The sequence below is a fragment of the Danio rerio genome, chromosome 15, assembly GCF_052040795.2.
Source record: "Danio rerio strain M-AB ecotype USA chromosome 15, GRCz13ab, whole genome shotgun sequence".
In the NCBI taxonomy this organism is placed as follows: Eukaryota; Metazoa; Chordata; class Actinopteri; order Cypriniformes; family Danionidae; genus Danio; species Danio rerio.
Window position 1 is genome coordinate 11285235 of NC_141035.1, and position 26173 is coordinate 11311407.

General features: G+C 35.2%; 1 protein-coding gene across 23 annotated transcripts in view; it reads right to left on the minus strand.

Moving 5' to 3' along the window:
- tenm4 (teneurin transmembrane protein 4) overlaps nucleotides 1–26173 on the minus strand; it is a 462218-nt gene that overhangs the window by 246287 nt on the left and 189758 nt on the right. For 12 of the 23 annotated variants that reach the window (XM_087282395.1, XM_087282393.1, XM_087282392.1 and 9 more), the window contains 1 exon segment: nucleotides 23537–23755. The exons of 10 other annotated variants lie outside the window; for them this stretch is intronic. In XM_087282395.1, the coding sequence (XP_087138521.1) occupies nucleotides 23537–23755 (219 nt within the window). 23 annotated transcript variants of the gene reach the window in all.

Here is a 26173-nt window from a genome sequence, read left to right on the forward strand (position 1 = left end):
GCTAAGTTAATAAAGCAATAAATAAATAAATAAATTTATTAACATAAATAGTAATCATTACTATATGCCTGAATAATCAGATATATAATCAGTTTATTAATCATTTACTAACCTGTTCTGAATGATAGTAAAATCCTAGAACTACTTTTAAATACAGATGGTTTGTAAATAATGCAATACTTCATTTAGTAATAAAAAAATAAATCATTACCAAAGTATGAAAGGAAAATTATTAAGCACCTTATAAATATGTTTATAAGTCAAATACAGAGCATTATAGCTGCAGTTATAAACTGCTTAATAACGTTTATTAATGTAGAGTTAATGCTTAACAAATAATAAGCTCAATAGATGATAATGCTAATGTTTAGTTATTATAAAGTATTACCATTAAGGGTTATGTGAATGCAAATAAAACATATTTAGCATATTAGCTAAAGTTTTAGTGTGTTAAATGCAAATATACATGTTTGGGCATTAGATAGCATTTCAACAACAAAAGTGTTCGATAATGCAAATTAAACATGTTTATGACTTTAGCCATACTTTTATCAAACAAAGTTGTTTATAAATTTAAATAAACTTAGCACATTAGCTATAAATTTAATGAACTCAAGTAGTTCAGTAAAGTAAATAAACCATATTTAGTGGCTTAGCTACACATTTGAAATACGGAAAAAGCTATTAATAAATGTTGATGAAAACATATTTGACAAATTAGCTATTTAATTTACATATATAAAGCATTAGCCACCTATTAACTAAATCAGTTGTTCGTGTAAATAAAGCATTAGCACCAACATGGCTGATATCTACATCTATTAGTACACAGGTGTCAAACTTAGTTCCAAAAGGGCCGCAGCTCTGCACAGTTTAGTTCCAACCTTAATTAAACACACCTGATCAAACTAATTGAGTCCTTCAGGCTTGTTTGAAACCTACAGGTAAGTGTGTTGGAGCAGGGTTGGAACTAAACTGTGCAGGGCTTCGACCCTCCAGGAATTGAGTTTGACACCCCTGTATTAGTACATCTGCTAAGTGTAGGCGACAGGTTTAAAATAAAACTGCTTTGGTCATGTTTTGATAAGGGATGTTAAAACAATGTGCTAGTTTTACAAAAAAAACTTAACATGACACTGGCAGTTAAAGTCAATAAACAACAGTCTGGTATTAGCATGTTAATGGGAGAGGTCTACTTGCGTAAAAAGAAATAAATCAGCATGTCACAGATTAGCCAAAGAAGCTGTCTTTAAAGTGAAACGCAACTTGCATTTTACTATCCTGCATCATACCCAAATAAAGCTTCAGCTTTTTCTGACAGCTGGAATCTCACAAACACTCATCAGTCAAAATGCGCTGTTGACAATCTATCATTATCAAGTAGACTGAATTACCCTCATCAACCTGTTTGAAATTCACATCGTGATCAACTGCAGTTTGTGCGGATGGGCCAGACGAGACAGTTTCAACTTCCCAACAACGCAATTGTCTTCTAAAGCCACTTTGCGTCATGGCAGATGAGGGCTATCAGACACGAGATTGTGAGCATCAGATTGTGGAAACCCAGACACACATAAAGACCCTTGTGTCCTTGTGCGCCACACAGCCATTCATTTCCATATTTGCAAAACCATTCATCAATCAATAAACTAGCGCCTCATTGCGCTAAGAACCCTTACTTAACAAGAACAAAGCAGTTTCATTTTACACCTGTCGACAACACTCAGCGGCCTCTTTACTGAGAGATTAGACTGTCGCTGAAGGTAAGAGTAGAGTTTGGAGTGCTTATGTTTATTTAAAACAACTTTACCTTCATTTATCACTATAGTGAATTCACTATAGCTGCTTTATTTACTTTATTAAAGTAGCTAATTCGCTAAAGAAGGGTTATCTGTATTTATAAACAAATTAGTCTAGTTAAAGAGTAGTTAATTTGCTACAGATCTTTCCAAATATTTGACCTGACTAGCCTAAAGATACTTGCTAGCCTATTTCACTTTCTATCTTTGTCCGCTAAAAGGATAGCTAATGTGCTAATACCAGTTACCCAACTATCATGAATCGCCTTCATTCTGTAAAGGTATGGCTTAAGTCTAACACTTTCTTTACACTTAAGTATAAAAACAAATTTTCACACTTAAGATGTTTTCAATTTATTGACAGTTTTTACTTTCATTTATAGAATTGCTAATGTGTTGTTGGGCTTATTTACATTTTTAAACACTTCATTTGATCAAACGTATAAGTAATATGCTAAAGACATCTATAAACAATTAAATTTGTTAGACAATGTGTTAAATGTCTTTCTTGCATCTGCAAACAACTAATCATTTGTTAATTGTACATTTAAACATAAATTATGTTATTTTAATGGCTACTTTTATCACTAATTTCATTTATCAACAACTTTTTCTGTATTTGCAAAAGCTAATATGCTAAAGATGTACATTATTACAAATAGACCATATGCAAATAGTTTGATATTTATTAGTTTACCAGTACCCGTAGGTCAGGGGTGTCCAAACTCAGTCCAGGGGGCCAGTGTCCTGCACAGTTTAGATCCAACTTTTTCCAATTTAACCCACCTGCCTGGAAGAGCTTGATTAGCTAGTTCAGGTGTGTCTAATTGGGGTTGGAACTAAAATTAGCAGGACACCGGCCCTCTAGGACCAAGTTTGGACACCCCTGCCATAGGTAGATTATTTTTGCAGCAAAGTTTGGCATTTGATACAAACAATTAAATCACACACATATATACCCACATATACACCTCAAAGTAACTTAAAAAAATATAGCAATTTATTCAGAGCGACAATAGATGAAGGGATAGCTATTACTGAACTGTTTTGACCAACTAAAAAGCATCTGAAACCAGGATAAACTCCTCAGACAGAGGATGAGAGCTACATCTACTAATGTTCCAGGCAATCCGTAAAAGCTGCCTACTATACAGGGATTCAATACTCAGCTGTGCTTCACCAATCAACCTGCTAGACCACCTAATAACCTGGCTCGGTCTATTCCTATTTTTGAGAGACAGACCTTCAAACCATGCCATCAAAGCGAAGGATAGAATAGACTTAATAAATGCACAAAAGGAAAGAGTAAGCATTTTCGGGCCAATGTGAAAATCTGATTTCCCGAGACAATATAGGTACTGATGCCCCTTCTTGCACACAGCATCGTCATTGCGACCGGAGGTGGGAAGCGCACCTATAGGTTTATATAGGTTTAATAATAAAGTTCAGAGGTATAACATATTTATCTCAGGAGTTTCTCTAAATGAGAAGGTGAACATGAACATTACCATAAAAAATTAATAAAGGAATAAACACGTGTAAAGTAATACTTGTAAAGTCTTTATGCAAAACATATATTTTGAAAATGGGAAAAACAATAAATTATTTTATGAATGGTGTGATGTTTAAATAATTTTCCATTAAAAACGCGTGAAGATCATGTGACCATCAGGAAGAATGCAGCATCTACTTTCTCACAGGATGCGTTCTCTGTTCTCACAGTCTCCCGAGTTCGTTCTTCCAAGGTGACCTGGCAAGACCGGTCTTCACAAGAACGCAAGTCCGTTCTCTGTGTACTTGGAATGAGAAACAGTCATTGTTACCTAAAACTAGGGGTGTCAAACTTGGTTCCTGGAGGGCCACAGCCCTGCAGAGTTTAGTTCCAACCCTGCTCTAACACACCTACCTGTTGGCTTCAAACAAGCCTGAAGGGCTTAATTAGTTTGATCAGGTGTGTTTAATTAGGGTTGGAACTAAACTATGCAGAACTGTGGCTAACTGTTTGACACCTGGGCCTAAAACTTTTGTGTTTTCTCTACTTTTGTCAAAAATCTTTTGAAGCCGGTTGCCTTAAACCTTTGTAATTTCTCAACTTTTGATTGTTTGCAGTTACTTAAACTATCAGGTTTTGTAAACTTAAACATTTTGCAAACTTAAATTTAAATGTTTAAATTCAAAGTTTTAAAAACGTTAAAGTTTTGTAATCTTAAAACTTAAATTAATAGAACTCCAAATTTCTAGTCAACTGAACATACAATTGGAGGTTTAACAAAAAAAAATTGTTAAACTTAATATATTATGTTGATTAAATATACAGAAAGTTTGTACAACTAATAGACCTTTAAGCAGTGCTTAATTTGTGAATTGCAAGGTCCTGGAACAGATCAGGGACAACAGACTGGCATGTTACCCAAAGATGGAAAGGTGTCACAAGTGGAGAGCAGGGGGAATGCGTTGGACAGTGGAGGGGGTTTTGCAAACGAAGGAAGAAAGTGAAGAGAGTTGGGGAGTCATGAAAAAAAAGTAAAAGTGAACAGCGGATGAAGAGGAGGGCAGTTGAAAAGGGGGGTCTGTAAAATCAGTTGGCGGATAAGATTTTAAAGGTGCCAGATCCGGAGTGTTCCCACACTTATTAAGCCCTGCCTTAAAGTAGAGTAAACTCAAAAATGTCCTAAAGCTGGTTGGCTTAAAATTTTTTACTTTTCTTAACTTCAGATTTTTTACATATATAAATACATCTAGCTGTGCCAATCAATAATCAGATGTTGTTATAAAATATAATAAGTATTCATATTCAACAGTGGATACACATGAGAGTGTATTTATTCATTCATTGATTAATTTTCCTTCGGCTTAGTCCCTTATTCATCAGGGGTTGCCACAGCAAAATGAACCGCCAACTTATCCAGCATATGTTTTACACAGCAGATGCCCTTCCAGCAGCAACCCAGCATTTGGACTGTGGCGGAAACCCACGCGAACAAGAGAAGAACATGCAAACGCACACAGAAATGCCAACTGGCCCAGTCGGGGCTCGAACCATGCAGCGACCTTCTTGCTGTGAGACAACAGAGCTAACCACTGAGCCACCTTTTCATATCATGAGTGTAGTCAAGCATTATATATTTAATAATACTGTATTGCTCCACTTAGCAAACTAATAGATCTTATTGTTAAATGTTCAGATTGTTTCATGTTGGCTGAATACTTGTCTGATTTCACCTGCCCGATCTGACCCTTACAGCAACTTCCTCTATACCAAAACTTTTATAGCACCGACACAACAACACCGACAACATTACATGGCATTAAGAGCCAAATAAGCAAACCAGAAAGAATTACTTCTTACGTCTGAATACCACAAAAGCTGCATGCTTCGGAGGTCTTACAAGGTCTTCACACACCAAGTGACACAGTATGTTCTCTGTCGGAGGCATGTCACCGGGGTGAAGGAACGCCAGCTCTCACATCTCTTATATGACTAAATGAGCACTTTGCACCATGTGGTGTGTGCACATTTCTACTGAAGATCATTACAAGATGCGTCACTGACAGGGACCCCGTTACTTATTTTTAATCCCTTTCATTTTGGGCACAGGGTTGGATCATTTGTCAGAGCCAGTGACAGATGGGCCCGCACCAAGCTGCATTCCCACAATCCTACGCTACCAATTACTCAGAGCTCTGTTGCGTCTCTGAGCCAAGCTGATGATGGCCCTAATGAAACCAGATCAAAACAGACTGTGAGCTGGAAAACAGGTAAACCGTTTTCCCTGAGTAACATGCTGTGTATCACTAGCACAAAAGCGATGAATCTCAAAAATGGATAGTATCAACATTACTTACTTAAATACTACAGAAACCTATCTTAGCAAATAATAGCACTGCATAACTACAAGTAAACTACCGAGCAAAACAGTGAATAGACTAATCCACTTGAACATCTATGGTGTTAATTAAAATGACTGAATAAACACTCTCATGGTGATAGATAAACTATTGTAAAGTTGTCAGCAATTTTGAAATACCTTTGTGTGTTCACTATGGGTAACACAAGGTTTGCGAGTTGCGATACTGATTCTAATGGCAAATAAGTTGTACTCTTCTATTTAAAACAACTCTGTTCACCAATGTCGTGTCCCTGACCTGACGTGAAGGAGAAGAACTTGGTGAAAAGTTGTTTTTACAGTTATTGTTATATTATTTATTCGTATTGACAATGTTTTGGTTCCTTTTAAGGACTTTGAATGTCTCTGGACCATTGCAGTCTATAGAGGATGAGGGAGCTCTCAGGTTTCATCTAAAATATATTAATTTGTGTTAAAGATTAAAGACAGTCTCAAGGGATTGGAACGGCATGATGATAATAAATATCATAATTGTAATTTTAGTGTAAACTAACGATTTAAATATGTAAAATACATATACAACAAAATCAATGCCCAAAATGTAAAATGTAATTGTAACATAGCAAATTGTTTGACTTGGCTTGCCATTCTGAAGAGACTAGTATTGGCCTAAAAATAAAATAACTGTTTAGAAGTTATTATCAAAAATGGTATCAGATCAAATCATCTGATTCTTAAGTACAGTGCATTTCTCATTTAAATGGATATTTTCTATATAAAGCTTTACAAAAATATATTTGTGCATATACATTAGATTAGTCAGTACTGATGCCAAATCTCGAGCTTATCTAACAAAATAACTTATCTTAAAGGTCCAGAGAAAGGAACAGAGAAAGGAAATTTTCGCAGTATGTCTATTTTTCTTGCGGAGAAAGTCTTATTTCGGCTAGAATAAAAGCAGTTGTTGATTTTTTAAAAGCCATTTAAAGGTCAAAATTATAGGCCACTTTAAGCTATATTTGGTTCAATAGCCAGCAGAACAAATAATCGTTATACTATAACTTGCCTAATTACCCTAACCTGCCTAGTTAACCTAATTAACCTAGTTAAGCCTTTAAGTGTCACTTTAAGCTGTATAGAAGTGCCTTGAAGATATATAGTCAAATATTATATACTGTCATCATAGCAAAGAGAAAATAAATCAGTTATTAGAAATGAGTTATTAAAACTATTATGTTTAGAAATGAGTTGAAAAAAGTCTTCTCTCCGTTAAACAAATATTGGGGAAAAAAAATAAACAAGGGGACTAATGATTTAGGGGGCTAACAATTCTGACTTCAATTGTAGATTACTGTACATAATTTTAACATGAACTAATAAACTTTATGTGATTGAGATTTGTTATTTAAACATGAATAAAACAAATAAGAACAAGATTTATGTAATAATATCAAGAAATCCAATTTTGCCCCTGAATATTAAGTAAACCGGTAACACTTTACAATAAGGTTCATTAGTTAGTACATTTACTAACAGTAACTAATCATGAACAACACATGTACAGCATTTATTAATCATAATTGAACATTTACTAATGCATTAATAACATCCAAGTCCATGCTTGTTACATTAGTTAATGCACCATGAGTTAACATGAACTAACAATGAACTGCTGTATTTTCATTAATTAACATATAGCATGAACAAATACAGTTGTAAATGTATTGTTCATTGTTTGTTCATGTTAGTAAATGCATTAATTAACATTAACTAATGAACCTTATTGTAAAGTGTGACCAGTAAACCAATGTTATAGAACTGAAATTCTACATTGGCTTTTTCTACAACTATCTATCCAATCATCATATATATTGACAAGTTTAGACTGATTCTAAAGAATCTGACAACATACATACAAATTAAATAAAATCTAAATATTACAATCAGTTAATGATAACCTTTAACGTGATTCACTGCTTTTGACTGTATAAAGTCCTGGCTTCCACACAAGTCCTTCATGTTGTCTCAACACAAACCGAATAAGTTAACTTAATTGTTTTTACAAATTTAAATGTTTTTAACATAAAACAAGTTGTGAACAAAACATAATAATATTTGTTTTAATTCACTTTGAATACTCATTTTGAACAAGCAGCAAAATTATATTGTATTATTATATTATATTATTATAGTGTTGGTATTGGGTCATAGTGTGGGTATAGTGATCATTTGAAGCAGATTGAAACATTTAATGAAAGTCGTCCTAAAACTCATTCATTTCTCATTCATTTATTTTCTTTTCAGCTTAGTCCCTTTATTAATCTGGGCTCGCCATAGCAGAATGAACCACCAACATCCCGCATATGTTGTTTATGCAGCAGATGCCCTTCCTGCTGCAACCCATATCTGGGAAACATCTACACACACACTTATTCACACTCATACACTACAGACAATTTACCTTACCCAATTCATCTGTACCGCATGTCTTTGGACTGTAGGGGAAACCGGAGCACCCGGAGGAAACCCACGCGAATGGAGCGAGAACATGCAAACTCCACACAGAATCACCAACTGACTGAGGCTCGAACCAGCGACCTTTTTGCTTTGAGGCGACAGCACTACATACTGCCCCACTGCGTTGCCAGACAGAAAGGTAACAAAAACGGCCAACATGGGGCTTGAACCCACAACCCTGAGATGAAGAGTCTCATGTTCTACTGACTAAGCTAGCCGGGCTGGACTATTTTGGAAACCTTTTTTACCACAATTATCACAACAGATCCATTCGAGTAGTTTACTGTAGTATGGTTGGGAAAAAAAATAACAGTATAGTAATACAATATATTACTATAGTATTTATTACTAAGTTTCCAGCATGCAGTTCTGAGGGTTGCCATAGATTCATGAGCAAAAGAAGACAAAGAAAAAGAAGGATTAGCCAATAAAAGGTGCTTGGCCACTAATTAACTTAAATCTAAAAAATAATGCTCATCCTAATTAACCTGTATTAGTTGACTTCCTAATGAACATTAAAAACTGTGGCTCTTGAGTGTCGGGCATTGAACTGAAATACAACATTTTGTCAGGGAAAATAAATTATACACATGCAGGCCCTCAGGTAACAACAGCAACAGCATAAAAACTCCATTATGCATTTTATGAATGTTACAAACCATAATAGACTACAACAAGGTTAGGCTATGCAATTCCAACACTTCGCTAAACACGTCTAAACTCTTGCATGGTGCTTTCAGGACAGATCTGTCATAGAGTTTTTTATTCCCTAAACAGCTGGTAAACAGAAATGCTGATGCAGCGTTTGGGGACTGGAGGTTTATTTCCATTGAAAAGCACAGAAGGTAAGGCTCATTCGGGTCCTTGAGACAATGAGCGTAATAAGAAGAGAAGTCATGATTCAGCAGGAACGATTCAACGCAGTCCAGAAGGACCTGTGAGAGCGGAAGGTATTTGATCGATCTGGTTTGCACAATTCTGTTCTCAGTTTGTTTTGCTATTAAAGAAGAAAAACCTGACGAGTCAAGGAAAAGTTCTTAGCCATGGGATGGTCTCAAAATATTTTTTATTTATATTTCACTACAAAAAAGAAATAGTTTTTTTGGGGCGTTCAAAAAATAAAGCCTGATTTGATATTTAAAGCATTTTTGCAATACAATATTAACTATATGATTATTATTTCAGATCTTCATAAGCCATTGAGATCATTTAAAACATGGCTAATTTACAAAATAGTGGTCTTATTTTAAAGGAATAATAGTCTTGTTTTATAAAAGTGATGGTTTAATTTTCTTTGGATTTTTAATATATATAAAATTGGACATGTTTTTAGACTTCTCTCTTGAGATTAAGAATATAATAGGCTCCTAATTACTCCAGATGACACTTTGCTGGATGTAAAATTGCTTTATGATTGCAAGACAGCAAATGAATAAAACAGCAATTACAAAGGGAGACAAGCGGCTCTCTGTGGAAATCCCAAAGCATATTTATGTAGATTAACAGCATGTTTTAAATGGGGGGAGGGGTGATCTCAAAAGAGGTGCAAGAACTTTACTAAAATGTGTTAAAAAGCTAATTTGATCTGTGAGGACGTTCTTGATGAGTTTGACTCTATTTAGCAACTGATCACAGTCCAGAAATATTTCACAAGCTGTTCTCTCAAGCTCAATATTTACAGGCGTCAAAAGCCCATTAAAGTTGTCTGAAGTCAATATCCAAGGAAAATTGGGTTGCTCCAGTTAGCAGAGTTCGTTGTAAAAGACAGGTTACCCAAAACTGCAAAATACACTTCATTAGGTACACCTTACTAATATCAGGTTGGACCCCTTTTGCCTTTGGAACTGCCTTAATCCGTTGTGGTTTAGATTTAACAAAGTACTGGAAATATTCCTTAGATATTTTTCTATATTGACATAATAGCATCATGCAGTTGCTGCAGATTAGTGTCCTGCACATGATGCGAATCCACCACATCCTAAAGGTGCTCTATTGGATTGAGTTCTGGTTACTGTGGATGCCATTTGATTACATTAAAGTCATTGTCATGTTTAAGAAACCAGTCTGAGATGATTTGTGCTTTATGACATTGCGCGTTATTCTCTGGGAAATAGGCATCAGAAGATGAGTACACTGTGGTCATAAAGAGATGGACACGGTCAGCAACAATACACAGGTAGGCTTTGGCATTGATATGATGCTCAATTACTAGGCCCAAAGTGTGCAAAAAAATATTCCTTATAACCACCAGCCTGAACAACTGATAGAAAGCAGGGTGGATCCATGCTTTCATGTTGCTGATGCCAAATTTTGACCCTACTATCTCATTTGCTCTTCTGCAAACCTCAGTTGTAATGAGTGGTTATTTGAGATACTGTTGCCTTTCTATTAGCTTAAACCAGTCTGGCCATTCTCCTCTGACCTCTGGCATAAAAAAGGCATTTGCGCCTACAGAACTCCTATGCACTTACTGGATATTTTATCTTTTTTGGACTATTCTCGGTAAACTCTAGAGATGGTTGTGCACTAATATCCCAGTAGATCAGCAGTTTCTGAAATACTCAGACCAGCCTGTTTAGGCACCAACAACCATGCCACATTCAAAATCAATTAAATCACCTTTCGTCCCCATTCTGATGCTTGGTTTGAGCTGTAGCAGATCGTCTTGACTATGTCTACATGACAAAATGCATTGAGTTGCTGCCATTTTATTGTCTGATTAGAAGTTTGTGTTAACAAGCTGTTGTGTACCTAATAAAGTGGCCGGTGAGTGGATGTCATTATTTACTCACCCTTTACTTGTTCCAAACCTGTTTGAGTGTAATTTGTCTACTGAACACAACATGAGTTATTTTGAAAATTAATTGAAACCTATAACCTTTTATTCTTATATTGAAGCCAATGGTTATAGGCTTTTCACCTGCCTTTACAACATCTACTGTTTTGTTCAACAGAAAAAAAAGGAAACTCACAAAGGGTTGGAATCACTTGAGGGTGAGTAAATGGAAAGTAATTATCATTACTCATGCCTTTGTGTCACCAAGCATTGATTATTGTAATTCTTTATAAATAGGAATGTCTTGGGGTCAGATATCATGCCTTCAATTAGTACAAAACGCTGCTGCCAGACTTTGAACTCGTACAAAGAGGAGAGAGAGAATTATTCCAGTTTTGGCTTCCTTATAGTGGTTATGTATAGAATTTAGAACTTGGGCCTCGCTTACAGTAATACTTTTTTTTGCATTTTAAAACGGCATTTTAGAATGAAAACGATTCACGTTCAAGCTAACGTTTCATCTAGCATTTCTGAAAAGCTCACCGTCAACAAAAAATGCACTTCACATGATCTTACATGCACTCTGAGCTCCAGGCAGTCAGAGAGAGCTCAACCACACCTGCCCTGCAAAGAGCAGCCGAATATCAGCCAGTTCATCCCAAATCTGCCGCTGGAACTCATCTCTCGAGTCAAGTCTTTTTAATCAATTAGCCTTGTTTTCAGGTACCTAAGCGCAAAGATAAGTTATTAAAGTTATTAATTTATGTAACCATGTACAGTGATTTCGCACATTTGAATGATTGCTTGCCTTTCTTTACTTTATTGTATAAACTTATTGCACTTTATACTTTTATAATTACTATTGATGATTAAAATTATAGCTTACTGATTTTTATATTCCGCAAAAGAGATGGCTATTTTGTAATTTCACCAAGCATGTGCTCTGATAATCTTTATTGTGTGCTTATAGCCTGTCATTAAGCACATATTGCCAAAACCACACAGTGATTATGAAGCCTAATGTTTCATATTTTTCAATGAAAATGAAACGAGGCAGTTATTGTACTAAATTAGCATACAGTGAAAATTATGGTCATATAAATATGTACATGATGCTTCAACATTTTTAATGTCTGTTTTGTTTAAGTTTTTAATATAAAACTAACAGAGACAGCAATTTGTGTTATGTATTCACTTTATTGTCAAGATGGTGAAATGTAGCCAGGGTAAATGTCGTTATAGAAATCTTGTGAGTTCTTGCAAGTCTAAACTTACAAGGAAAGGATGCAAGTCTAAACTATGTGTACTTTAAATTTAGAAAAAGCCCTAATCAGGTAGCGTGAATGTCACCAGCCACACCTCCATTTTCAGATGTCTCAGTCCCCGTTTTCGTTTTAGTTTTAAAATGCTGAAGTTTTGGTACGATTACACCTTCTGTCCACACTACGCTGAAGTTGTTTTTATGAAGTTAATATTGTTGCTTCATGTTAGTGTGTATGGGGGAAAACGGAGACATCTGAAAAAAAACAATCCGAGGCGAGGCTGCAGACATTCACCTATCTGATTAGGGATTTTTTCTAAATATTCAGTAGCCTAAACAAAGTTCAGTCTTGCATCCTTTCCTTGTAAGTTCAAACTTTGCAAGTTTAATATGGAAAACAACTCTCGATGACACATCAGGTGAATCTTCAAAAGGAAACATGTACCTTATAAACTCATTCACATCACATACGTTGTTTCACTTTATAATAAAATGAAAACATGATATAAGGAAATGTCTATTTTCACTTTAATATGAGCAATTAAACAGACAGCAGAAATGTTGAGGCGTCGTGTAGCTGCACATTTATATGACCGTCTTCTTCAATGTATGCATATTTATAACATTACTGCCTGCTTTCATTTTCAATGAAAATACAAAACATCTTCTCTCTTTTGCTGAATACCAGTTTTAATATTCAATAAAGGCCAATATAAAAGTATAATGTACTGAAATTGTATACATAATAGGAAATAAATGCAAGCAATCAGTCAAATTTGCAAAATCAGTATACGTGGTTACATTAATTAATATATTAACCTATCTTTGCACTCAGCCAAAACACGTTACCTGAGCAGAAGTGATAGAATCAAAAGACCAAAGTCAGGGAATATGTAAAAAAGTATAAAAAAGTTAAGACATTCAAATTCAAGTTAAGAAAATCTAATTTAAGTTAAGGAACTCAAAGTCAAAACATGTTTTAAATGGCATACTTGTATAATATTCAGTTGTATTAAACTGCAATTGTTAATAATTCAAATAAAAACAATTTAAATTCAGATTGTTTTGGCATATTATTAGCCCCATACGAGTGACACTAAAACACCACCACATAATAAAACATTACACATTTTATGAAATCCACTTGTTTGGAAAGTGTGCCTCATGCAGAGAGTTGATAGGCTGAGAAAAGTCTATTTTCGTGTATAGTTACAAAATAACAGTCACACTCGAGAGTGAGAACTCGTATGACACCCGATCAAATGTTGAAGGTGTGAGACTGGCTGGCTGCCAACTGAATCAAAATCCCTCAACAAGACAGACAGATCATTAAATGATGTCCAGCAAACTCCGGCAGCTAAAAATAGTAAGATCCATAGATCTGCCCAGCATTGAACTACTCTGCTAAGTTCGTTTTTTTTTTTTTTTTTTTTTTTGTACTAAATGTCTAGATATTGAAGGCGAATATTTTTTACTGCAGTGTGAAAAGCCGACAGCCACCCTGAGTGTTAATGGATGGTTGTGTGTCTGTGGTTTTCACACTTTTTCCTCCATTCAATCATCAGTTAAGGTGTTGTTCTTAACCATTAGGAAAGACAGATACATGTGGGAATACAAGCTGTCTTCTCGAGTCTCGTATGAAGGCTAGCAGACATAGCTAACGGCGCTTAGAATCAGTCATGCTCTCAAACTCATCAAGTGTGAGTAACTGACGGCCTCGCTGACACTTTCCCACCTATTCTTGAGGAAATAAATACAGAAAACACATTTCGCTCGCTGTGTGTTCAAGAGCCTGTTGATTGGAATTCATGTGAAATCAGAAGCAAATGTGATTTCTTAGTGTAATACGTGTCATTTTTGAGTCCCCTTGGGTCCTGGAGACATATTTAACGGTGAAACATGCAGATGGCTATGTCTGGCACTTTGTTATCTCTATGGTAACCTCACAATGGATTATCTAAATAAAGCGATGATTCATGAGCATACTGTGTATATTTACAAAAGGTGACAATGCATTAAGAAAACAGCTGGCTGCGTGCAATTAAAAAATATGAACTGAGGTACGTAACGCATACATAATCTTAGTTGAAATTGGGAGTAAGTCAGCAGATATGCCTTGTCTTGCCTATTAAATCACCCTTTTGCAGTCCACTGTGATCTTTTGGTGAGTGGATATATGTTCCGATGCGACCCCGCAAGCCTCATTCGCTCCCTGCATGCAGGCAACGGGAAGCAATGATTAAATAAGTTCTGATGAAACCCAGCTGATCTAAATGTGAAGCTGCAGGCTGACCCCGCTGCTTAATTTCCACACGATCATTCCTGTCTGGTCAACTGCAAAGGCATGTTGTGCGAGCCCTTACAGAGGGGGAATCCATATACTATTAGCTGCTCGCTGTGGCCCGAACCCCATGCTGCTCTGCCTAAAAAGATGCTAAGACAAGAGGGGCTCTGTGGTGATGAACAGGGGCTCAGCAGGGAGTCCTTGGCCCAATAGCCAGTTCTCCAGGAACGGGACCCTGAGAGAAAGCCAGGGGCCATGGAGCAACACATGCTCAATAAAAAGACCTCAAGCTTCAACGAGTCTGTCCCATCAGGCTAACGGGACCTAGCGGGCGTAGAGATCTTTCGCTCTTTCTTTTCTATATTTTCCAGCTTGCTTAATCCCAGCCTATTTAAATACAAAAGCTATCTGGTTTGTGAACTATAGTTTGGGGAATATCTGCAACAAAGATAGATGAAAGGGAAAATGCAATACAACAGAGAGCTTTTTGGTTTGTTGAATGCAACAGATGCATTTTTCTTGTTGATAATGTGGAATCACTCTGGGAAAAAAAATGAAATTGCCTCAGCCTGATAACTCCATCTCTGGTTGATAGCTATAAGTGGAGACGGATTCTGGGAGTGCAGCGATTTCCCGGTGGTGAAATTTGTGCATCTAACTTTAAGCCACTGTGGTCAGATTTGTCTTTATGTTGTGTTTAAACACTCGAGACATTATGTTTCAAATGCTAACCACCTCTAAATTTGTGATTCTATACTTCAGCTCCCTTTAGATGTCAGGTTTAGCTTTCCTATGCTTTCACATGTAATTCCTCCTCAATTGCCAGAAAAGCATACCAAATTCCTCTGAAAACACTCTCTGTGTTCGGATCCACAGCCCAAAACCCTGAGCTAAGCCTTTTCAGCCTTAGTCTCAGCACTGGATCACATTTCTGGAACTACAGAATAACTCGTGTTTCTATAGACACACAAAATCATATTGACACCGGCAACATGAATCTGGGCCTTTAAACTCCCTTATCATTTTACGCGAGAAGCTTACCCTGTCCATGCCCTCTTTCTCTCTCTCTCTCTTTCCAGAATTTAACAAATCTGTAATGCAGAGCTGAGTCAGGCTGCAGAACAGGGCCGTCACAACACAGTTAAAAATGTTTCAGCATGCACCCGTAATATCCTGACAAGGTGAAGAAATGGGAACAGGATGTATTAACGCATATCATTGTCAACCCCAAAAACATGTCAAAATATCGCAGGCTCAAACCCTCGACACATATCTTTCAAGACATCTGCTTGTGTTTACAGAAGGGCAGGGTGAAAAAATGGGTCAGAAACGGTGACATGTTTGGCAATAGCGGCACTAATTAATCTACAGTGTGTTTTGGATGGCAATTTATGCCACTCTGTGTGAGCACGTAGGCGCCTGTTCATTAAAAAGCAAGGACTATAACAAAGGACATGACCACCTATCCAAGAGTCTGTCATTACAGAATAGCTCTTATTAAGCCTTGAGCTATCTGGCACATCCATATTAGTAATATGCTAATACTTTGTAAATGAAAGCAGCTGGCTGATTATTCACAGGTAAAATAAAAATAAAATCTATCCCAATCTCAAAAAACGACAGAGAAAATCGTTAAAATAGACTCATTAGGAGGTTTAAGTGAATAAACAGCAGCAATTCCTTTTTTCATATTATAATTGTGTCCTTGTTCTGTTTAAAGGCTCAGCAAATACAGTTGCCAAACAATCAGAAATGACAATGAGGCTGCTCTTCAAAAGAGCAAGCTGATTTCCATAATTTACCACTTGTTTACCTACAATCACAATGGTTGCTTTGACACAGCCAATGTTTGGCTTGACAAGAATATTTACTAGCAGGTGACTCTCAAATTAGCATTTAAACGCAAAAACGACATGGGAACTCAATTTCATATGAATATTTTCATAACCTGAGAGAAGCTGACATGTAATTTACAATGAAGAATGCGTTGTGTGGCACAGCGGAATAACAGCTAGATCGATTCTGGTTCCATTACTGTGGCATTTATAAACCAAACTATAGTCACTTTGAGTTAACTGAACAGAGTGAACAGAACTGTATTTAACAGTCCAAACTGTATTGTCACCCACTTTGTTCCACTATGTGAACACAAGCATGAAGGTTTTAGGTTTAAAGCCACAAAAAGACCAACACTACAGAAGCTGCCCAGCTTCTAAAGAAAAGTTATTGACTTTTAAGAGGTCAAGTAAAGAAAGCAGGATCAAAGCTTGCATCGACCTTGTGCAACAAAGCATAGCCTCTGGCAGGAGCACTACTATTTACTACAGGACAGCTAGATGTTAACTGTGCTTTCATTCCTGCAACACGTGTCAACCAGTCTGGAGTCATTCTGAATTAACTTAATAAGTGTATACAAAATTATATTTGACATTCCATATTGTACTGACAACCATGTTGTGCTGTTACAGTCTCACTGTAAAATTTAATCTATACATCAACTGAACTGGACTCCCTCTGAAATAACTGAATATCATGAACAGCAACAAACTGTACAACTTAACTTTATTTTTACGACTAGACAGCTAGATGTTAACTGTGATTTCATTCCTGCAACATGTGTCAACCAATCTGGAGTCATTCTGAATTAACTTAAGTGTAAACAGAACTGTGTTTAGCATACCAAACTGTAAAGACAACTGTTTTGTGCTGTTTGTGTCATTGTAAAATTGAATCTATACATCTATAATTGAACTGGAGTCACTCTGAATTAACTGAATGGTATGAACAGCAACAAACTGTACTGTGTGGCTTTAGATTTACAAACTATACTTTGATTTCAAAAGAATTGTGCTGATTCTCTAGATTGCGATCTTCTAGACAAAGTAAAGTAATCTGGACCAAACATTGCATCAACCTTTTCAACACAATATTGCCTCGGCAGCAGCCTCAGAATTTTACAATATAACTTGGTGTCAATCAAGATTCTGTTCCTGCAACAATTATCAAGAAAAAAAAAGATCAAAACTCTTAAATTAAACAAATATTGTGAATAAAACTTCAAAATAAATGGATAAGCATGATTGTGTATTGCTATGAGATTTAGATGAGATCAGTTGTGGCTCCATTTATAAACCACGTTTGGAAACGCATTTAAAACCAAACAATTGTACAGTTACACTTTAGATTTTCATTGTCAAAATGTTTGTCAACATTTCAATGAAGTTACTGACGACAGGAAACTACTGCAGATGTCCATTCGATGCGATCCCATTCATGCAACGCTAATCTAGAGTCACTCTGAATTAAACAAATAATGCTATCCCAGAACAACACAATCTCTAGTAAGAACTTCACTGTTTTACTGCCAGGCAACAGACATGTAGATGTCAGGTGGGATTATATTTGTGTACTACTTATTAACAAAACCACAGTCACTCTAAAGTAATTAAATAGTGTGAACTGAGCCATACTTAACTGTTCATACTGTACAAGCGGTGGCATTGTGCCATTTATAATTGTATTTTTCCAATTTAAGTTCCAAAATAACTGGTATTGCAAAAGCTGCCCAGCTTCCAGAGAATATATACTCACTCATTAGAGGCAAAGTAATCTGGATCAAACATTGCATCAACCCTGTGCAAGACAACCTTGCCTCTGGCAGGCTCACTATTTACTAGCGGACAGCAGACAACTTGATGTCAAGTGAGGTTCCATTTCTGCAACAATCATCAAGAAATCTCTGAATTAACCCAAGAGTGTGAACAGAATTGTATTTAGTGCACACTGCATTAGCAACTGTATGATGCCACTGCGTGAATCTACCCATCAAGAGCATAGGTTTCCAATGCTAAAGTGACAGTTAGTGAAGGGATACATCCAGATTTCAATGAAAACTTCCTGACTCATAAGAAGCAAAGTGAAAGGAAACACGATCAAATCTTCCACCGACCTTGTGTAACACAGCATAGCCGATGGCAGAAATCCCTCTATTCTGCTACAGAGGACGCTAAGCTTAACTCTAGCATTAAAAACTTCCTCTTCTACAGCACTGTGGTGTGCTTCTTTGTTTCAGTCAAATAGAGCCTTATGGTGCCTTGCATAGCTCGGAGGCAAGAGACCGATTCCTTTGGTGAGTGTGCTACCCCTCACTGGCAGCCTGAGGGTAACCTATATACCAATGCAAATCACAGCCATTTGTCGGAAAGATAAATCCCATTTTAGCACTGGGGTGCCACCGCTAGGTGACCGGAACACTAGCTGGATGCCACACGGAGTAGAGAAAGTTCTTGCCACAGGAGGTTAATTCATAGCATTACAGAAGGCCGAGTGGAGGAGAGGCAGGCGCAATCCTCCTGAGCTTGATGTAATTCCAGCCTTGGGTGGTTAACTTGTAAAGACTGATCAATTATTTACAGCATTTTTTTTGTTCTACTCTGTAAAGAAGCCTTGAGGGAAAAGCCAAGAGCTGCTAGTGATGACAGGCGTCATATCGACTGCTCAGTATCGGCATGCTTTCTCTACTCCCCTCCAATTATCAAAGCAAGGTGAATGCTTTCTTAACCTGGAGAGGATGTTGACACATCTTATTTGGAACTTGGTTACCTGTTGCTGGACAAACACACACATCAATTGACTTATATTTGCCATTCAGAAGTACAGTGAGTTCAGAAACCCTAGGTTAGGTCAACTAGTTTATCGATAGCTATGTTTTCATTCAAATATTCAAATTAGATCTGGAATACCACATAAAACATTTGCAAATAAAGCACCGTTTCAATCCAGTGTGTCAACAGGAGAAAATCACAATTTTCCTTATAAAATGGCACCAAATATCAAAAATAAAAATTACATTTGCCAAGTAGAAGCACCTGTGGGCCTTTTTCTTATATATTACTTGTGCCTCAGAAGACATGGATTTTGGAAGAGTAAGAGTAATTTTTGTAGCACAGTTCTGTGAAGCAATAAAACTGTTATTACCACCGTGTTGCTTTTTATTTATGGAAGATTTGCCTCAAGTAACATCCCTAAACAAGTAATACAGTGTCTAAAATGAAATATTAATCATATTTGACAATAATCAGACATATAATGTAATAAACGAATATTTCCATGCATTATCCATAAGTCAATCATTAGTGAAGACTTGTAAAAGTGATTCACTGTGGTCAAAGCTCCTGCAGAGCACGTCAGTTGTCCTTCAGCAGGGTATGCCATTAAGATTTTGTATCATTTACAGGCTTTCGATTGACATTGTCTTTGGCATTCAGAAGTATTATGAGTTCAGAAACCCTAGGTTTGGTCAACTAGTTTATCAATAGCTACAGTATGTTTAAATCCAATTAGACCTATGCGCAAAACTGAAAGACCACATAAACATGTGCAAATAAACCATCATTTCAATTCAATGTGTCAACAAGAGAAAAATTACCATTTCCTGATAAAATGGCACCAAATATCAAAAATAAAAATAAAAAAGTAGAAGCACCTGTGGGTCTTTTTCCTTATATGACAAATTACTTGTGTCTCACAAAACATGCTTTTGGAAGAGCAAGACCACTCTTTCCCAGCACAGTCACTCAAGACAGTTCTGGGAGGTATTAATACAATTATTACCTCCGTGTTACTTATTACTTATAGAAGATGTGTCTTATAACATCCCTGAACAAGTAATGCAGTGATAAAAAAAATATATATATTAATCATAGTTAACAATAATCGATGTATAATGTGATAAACTAATTTTCTATGCACTTTTTATCAGTGGCTCATTGGTAAAGACTTGTAAAACTGATTCAATGTGGTTGAAGCTCCTGCAGAGCTGGTCAGTTGTCCCTCAGCAGGGTATGCCATTAATTTTTTGTTTTATTGCTTGTTTTTAAGGATTTACAGGCTTTTAATTGATTTTGTCTTTCATTAAAACCTCTTGAACTTTCTATATCTGTGTAAATTTAATGAGGTAAAGTGCGTGATGGCCTAACATGGCTGTAATCAAAACATTACAAAAAAATGACACCCTGGGAAGGCGAAATAAAATCCGCATCACAATGCTAAACTGCATAAGAGAACTGCAATGCAGGTCATCCACACTGTGACGTATGCTGAGAACCACTTTAAGAGTCATGGCACAGGGTGAAATTAGTCATGACAGAAGCACTGCTGAAGTCTACATTCACGGACTGAGCCAACAATGTGAACTACGATGAATGGGCTTTCAGAATGCCAAGAACCATTTGAAAAATAAAACTTTTAAAAAAGTTGTCTAATCTTCACATTTATAAACTGATTAATCTATTTGAATTGTCTTACTAATGAAATCCGATGCATCAGTAATGTAATCTGATCATCTACTGCTTGCGATAAGAGCCAATACATAAATTTATATTCATTAAAAAAGTGATTCAATTCTACTTACAGTCAATTATACTTATTATAACAAAAATAAAAGCAATAGATTGTGTGTCTATAATGTGTCATGGAGATAATTGGAGAATAGTTATGAGTAACACAATCTTTTGTAACCACATTTTGTGAATCAAGTTGTAATCAAACTTCAGAATTAATTTCAATTTACTACAATATTAACACAATGCATCAACCAGTTGAATTAAACTTAATGATTTGATTATCCATCCATTAAGATAATTCAGTTAAACCTTAGCTAAGCCACACCCGAAAACCGCCATACACCAATCGTGGCTTAGCAACCGTAGCTACGCGCAGTAGGCCTGTCAAGCTTTCGAGCGAGGCATACAAGCCAAAGCATTGTGAATATGTATTGTGCAAATCTAACACCGGTATTCTAAAAGTTTGGACGGGGTGGTGGAATTTTTTTCCCTTTCCAAAACTTAAAACCCAAGATGTGAAATGCCAGTGTGGATCAATGAGGGGCACTAAAAGAGCTGAGTTAAGTTGGTTTAGTTTTGTAGTTATAGTAATAGCAATCATATCTCCATCTGTTTCAAGCTACGGATATTTGAAATTACATATTAACAGAACCAAACGGAGATGTGATAACAATCTGAGCACTTGCGATCAATACATTTTACCCGCAGCTGTTTTTCAGTAATTTATATCCCTAATGTTCATGTCAGAGCTACAATTTACAGATGTTTTGGTCAGTCTTTTAGAGATTTAGCCATTGGTGATGACGTTTTAGCAGGTTAGTGTCTACTTTTATATTTGGTGTAGGATTAATATTTGAAAGTAGGGAAAATCTTTCCACTTCTGCTATTTATACTTTAACATGCATTTCAACTAATGTATTTTTCCTCTTAACTGCAAATAAGAATAAAAACTGTATAAAAAGCACATAAACATACTGACAGTTATAGGTACTGTACATTGTTAGGGGTCAATGATGCTAATATTTGACACAGATCCATCAGTTTCCCCTGTCTGGCTGCTCTATGAATGAATTATGCAGAAGCACTGTACATGGGTATTTTCCTCGTTGGTTAACAACGCTATATTATGGCTTAAAAATGAAAAATCACGGTTTAATTCGTAATTATTTGATTATTTTTAAATTTCACCTCTCCTGCTGTGCATGAACTAAGCCGTTAAATGGTCAGCGTATAAGGCGGCTAGGCTAACATAGCTTAACCTAGCTCATTTTCTAATCAGTTGCCTATTATGTCGTGAATACACCCCTGTAATGCATACAACAGTCCTTTTTTGTCAGGCTTTCTCGGATATCTCATCTGCTCCCCAAAAATGGCTAATTATATACCTGGGAATGTCAGACATCGGCGCATACATGTTGTAATAGACGTGCCAGGCATGAAAGCTTGACAGGCGTAGCAACAGTAACTTACTGTAGTAGGGTGGGGCTTAGAGAAGGGTCAATTGTATGTATTCATAATCTTCTATATTTGAAGTTGTCCATTTATTTTATTTATAATTAAAAATATGAAATAATGACAGTCCCTTTTAGTGTGTATTCAGCATAAATTGAAAAAAAACTTAAATATATACATAAATACATACATACATACAGTGCTCAGCATAAATGAGTACATTTTATTATTTTAAAAATGAATACTTTTATCCATTTCTTAGTGAATATGGGTAATAGATATTGGTGCATTTGAACAAAACAGATTTATTAAACAAAAATATTTATTAAAATAATATTTTTGTCACAGAAAGTCTTTGTTAATGGAAATATATATTTTAGATTCATGCAAAATATTGCAAAAATATTACAAATATAATGCTTCTCTTGATTTGTGCTATTTTTGAAAAATGTATTTAATAGTTTTACCTTACGTAAATTTGGGCTACCTATTTTTGAACCATTATTGCTAGTTACTGTGTTAGATTAGCTCTAAATTTGGCTCCAGTACTGGCTAAACTAATGCATATGCACAAATATAATATTGTAAAGCATCCTTTAGAAAATATTACCTTTAATGAGAAATTTTTGAGGGGTGTAGTTAGATATGCTGAGGACTGCATTAAGGTACATATTAAATGTGACCGTATTCCAATGTCCATTCATTTAATTAAGTTCAAGTAAAACATATTTTAAATATACTGTAGAATGTACAAAAAATTTATATAAAGATTATATTAGATAAAACATAACCAAATCAATTTATCAGAGCAAAAACAAACTTTCTTTCAAATTTGTGATTATTGTGACAGTATGTTATGCTTAAGGTACATTTGTTTTCGACTTTTAAGGTGCAAATTGCTTCTCTTTTGAACACTGAACCACTTAGCAGTCTCTTTAATTCACCTATAATTCCATCATATACACCAAAAAAAAGTAAACAGAAATATGCAGTTATAAGTTATAACTTTTACCAGTACTTGATCATATTAAAATAAATAAATAAATAAAACTCCAGCATCTGTCACACATCCCTGAATCCCAGCCAAGAGTTTCACTTCTCAGCAGGTATTAGTTAAAAAAAAGTTCTTGTGAACATCTGACCTCAACTCCTGTCTAAAATCTCCCCCCAAAAAAATTAACGTGGGGCCTGAGGCTGCACCAGAGCATGGGATGTGGGGCGTCTCTAGCAGACAGTGATATTGAGAGGGACTCACCATTAGCAGTAGCGGCGGCCGGAGTGCAGACGTTCCCTGAGCCGGTTTTAACTAAGAATGAATTGGGGCCAAACTCATCTTCCGACTCAGAGTCCCGGCCGGCCTGAGCCCCGCTGTTACCTAGCAACCTTCCCTGGCTCTGATTGGCTGCGTGGGAAGGGGGAGGGTAAGGGGAGTCGACAGGGGAAGAGGAGGCAGATGAGCAATGCAGAGGAGGACCTGTAGACCACAAACACAAACAACACACAGGGGACAACTTAAGGCCAGACTCTACAGGCAATTACAGCTTTATCATTCAGCTGCCAGATTTTAAATTTGGGCTTGTGTGCTTGTCCTAACTGTATATAATGTCCGATTGTTTATTTTACTTCAGTTTAAATGTAAAGAAAACTTCATAAATACACTTAAGTATTTCTTTTGTTGCACTTTTTGCAATTTATGTCTGTAGATTGCAATTATAAAACATATTTTTAAAGGCTGTTAATTAAAAATTTTATTTTTTATTTTTTCATCCTGCACAGCCACACATCTGTTTCGTGGATCATATTTCACAGTACTATTTATATCTCTACTCTGAAAGTTTTACTAGAAGGGTTTTCTTACACATAATTTACCTGAGTATATTTAAGATTGTTTTTAACATTTTATTCTACTAACTAACTAACTAACTAACTAACTAACTAACTAACTAACTAACTAACTAACTAACTAACTAACTAACTAACTAACTAACTAACTACTTTTTAAACTAACTAACCACACATTTACTAATTAACTAAGCAATTTACTAACTAACTAACTAAATTACTAACTGACTAAATAATTTACCAATTAACCAAGTACTTTACTAACTACTTTATTAACTAACTAACAAATTTACCAACCAACCAACCAACTAACTAACTAACTACTTACTAATTACTTAGTACTTTACCAACTACTTTTTAAACTAACTAAATACAAATTTACTAATTAACTAAGCAATTTACTAACTAACTAAATTACTAACTGACTAAATAATTTACCAATTAACTAACTACTTTACTAACTACTTTATTAACTAACTAACACATTTACTAACTAACTAACTAACTAACTAACTAACTAACTAACTAACTAACTAACTAACTAACTAACTAACTAACTAACTAACTAACTAACTAACTGACTAACTAACCAAATAAACTAACTAACTAGCTAACTAACACATTTACCAACTAACTAACTAACTAACTAACTAACTAACTAACTAACTAACTAACTAACTAACTAACTAACTAACTAACTACTTTTTAAACTACCTAACCACACATTTACTAATTAACTAAGCAATTTACTAACTAACTAACTAAATTACTAACTGACTAAATAATTTACCAATTAACCAAGTACTTTACTAACTTTTTTTTTCACTAACTAACAAATTTACCTACCAACCAACCAACTAACTAACTAACTAACTACTTACTAATTACTTACTACTTTACCAACTACTTTTTAAACTAACTAAATACAAATTTACTAATTAACTAAGCAATTTACTAACTAACTAAATTACTAACTGACTAAATAATTTACCAATTAACTAACTACTTTACTAACTACTTTATTAACTAACTAACACATTTACCAACCAACTAACTAACTAACTAACTAACTAACTAACTAACTAACTAACTAACTAACTAACTAACTAACTAACTAACTAACTAACTGACTAACTAACTGACTAACTAACTAACTAGCTAACTAACACATTTACCAACTAACTAACTAACTAACTAACTAACTAACTAACTAACTAACTAACTAACTAACTAACTAACTACACTCCAGAAATGGCATTTGCCGTTTGTTCAAACTACTTTTTTGAATTGTGTTGAAGCTGAAACAGCACAATTCTTGACTGTATGAAACACTTTAAAATAATAGTCCAATAGTTAACTTGAATGAACAGTTTACTAACATGAACAAACAATTAGTGATAGATTTGTTATGTCATGTTACCTGATTTTTATATATGTTACATGCTTTTTGTTAACAGTAGTTAAAGCTATTTAAGTTAAATACCGTTTATTTTAGCTCTTGTTAAAAGACTGTGCACTACTAATGTTAACAAGCACAATTTTGGATATGAATAATTCATTATTGAATGTTGAACCTGGATTAAAATATGCTTTACAAGATTATTCATACTTAGTTTAATGATAGCAAATACTGTACATTAACTAACAGACCATTATGCTTAAGTGTTACCACAATTGCATCTAATTTTAGATTTATTTTCGGAATTACAGAGATCTAAAGATTCTCATAATCACTTGTAAAAAAAAAAAAAAACCTAATTTAAATAAGTTACTCCATTTAAATAGATTAGGACTATTTATTTATTTATTTATTTATTTATTTATTTATTTATTTATTTAGCTAGATATAGAAGATTAAAGTCAAATTAGTGATTTTTTTTTGTTTCGTTTGTAAAATCATCCCTTAATTGCAAACTTGTAATACAAAAAAAGTATGCAATCAACAGTGTAAATAGTATATTGTTATTATTATTAGAACATAATTCACCTGTAGTGTCTGGCCTTAAAACACACCTCTGCAGAGCAAACTGATAAATGAACAACACATGAG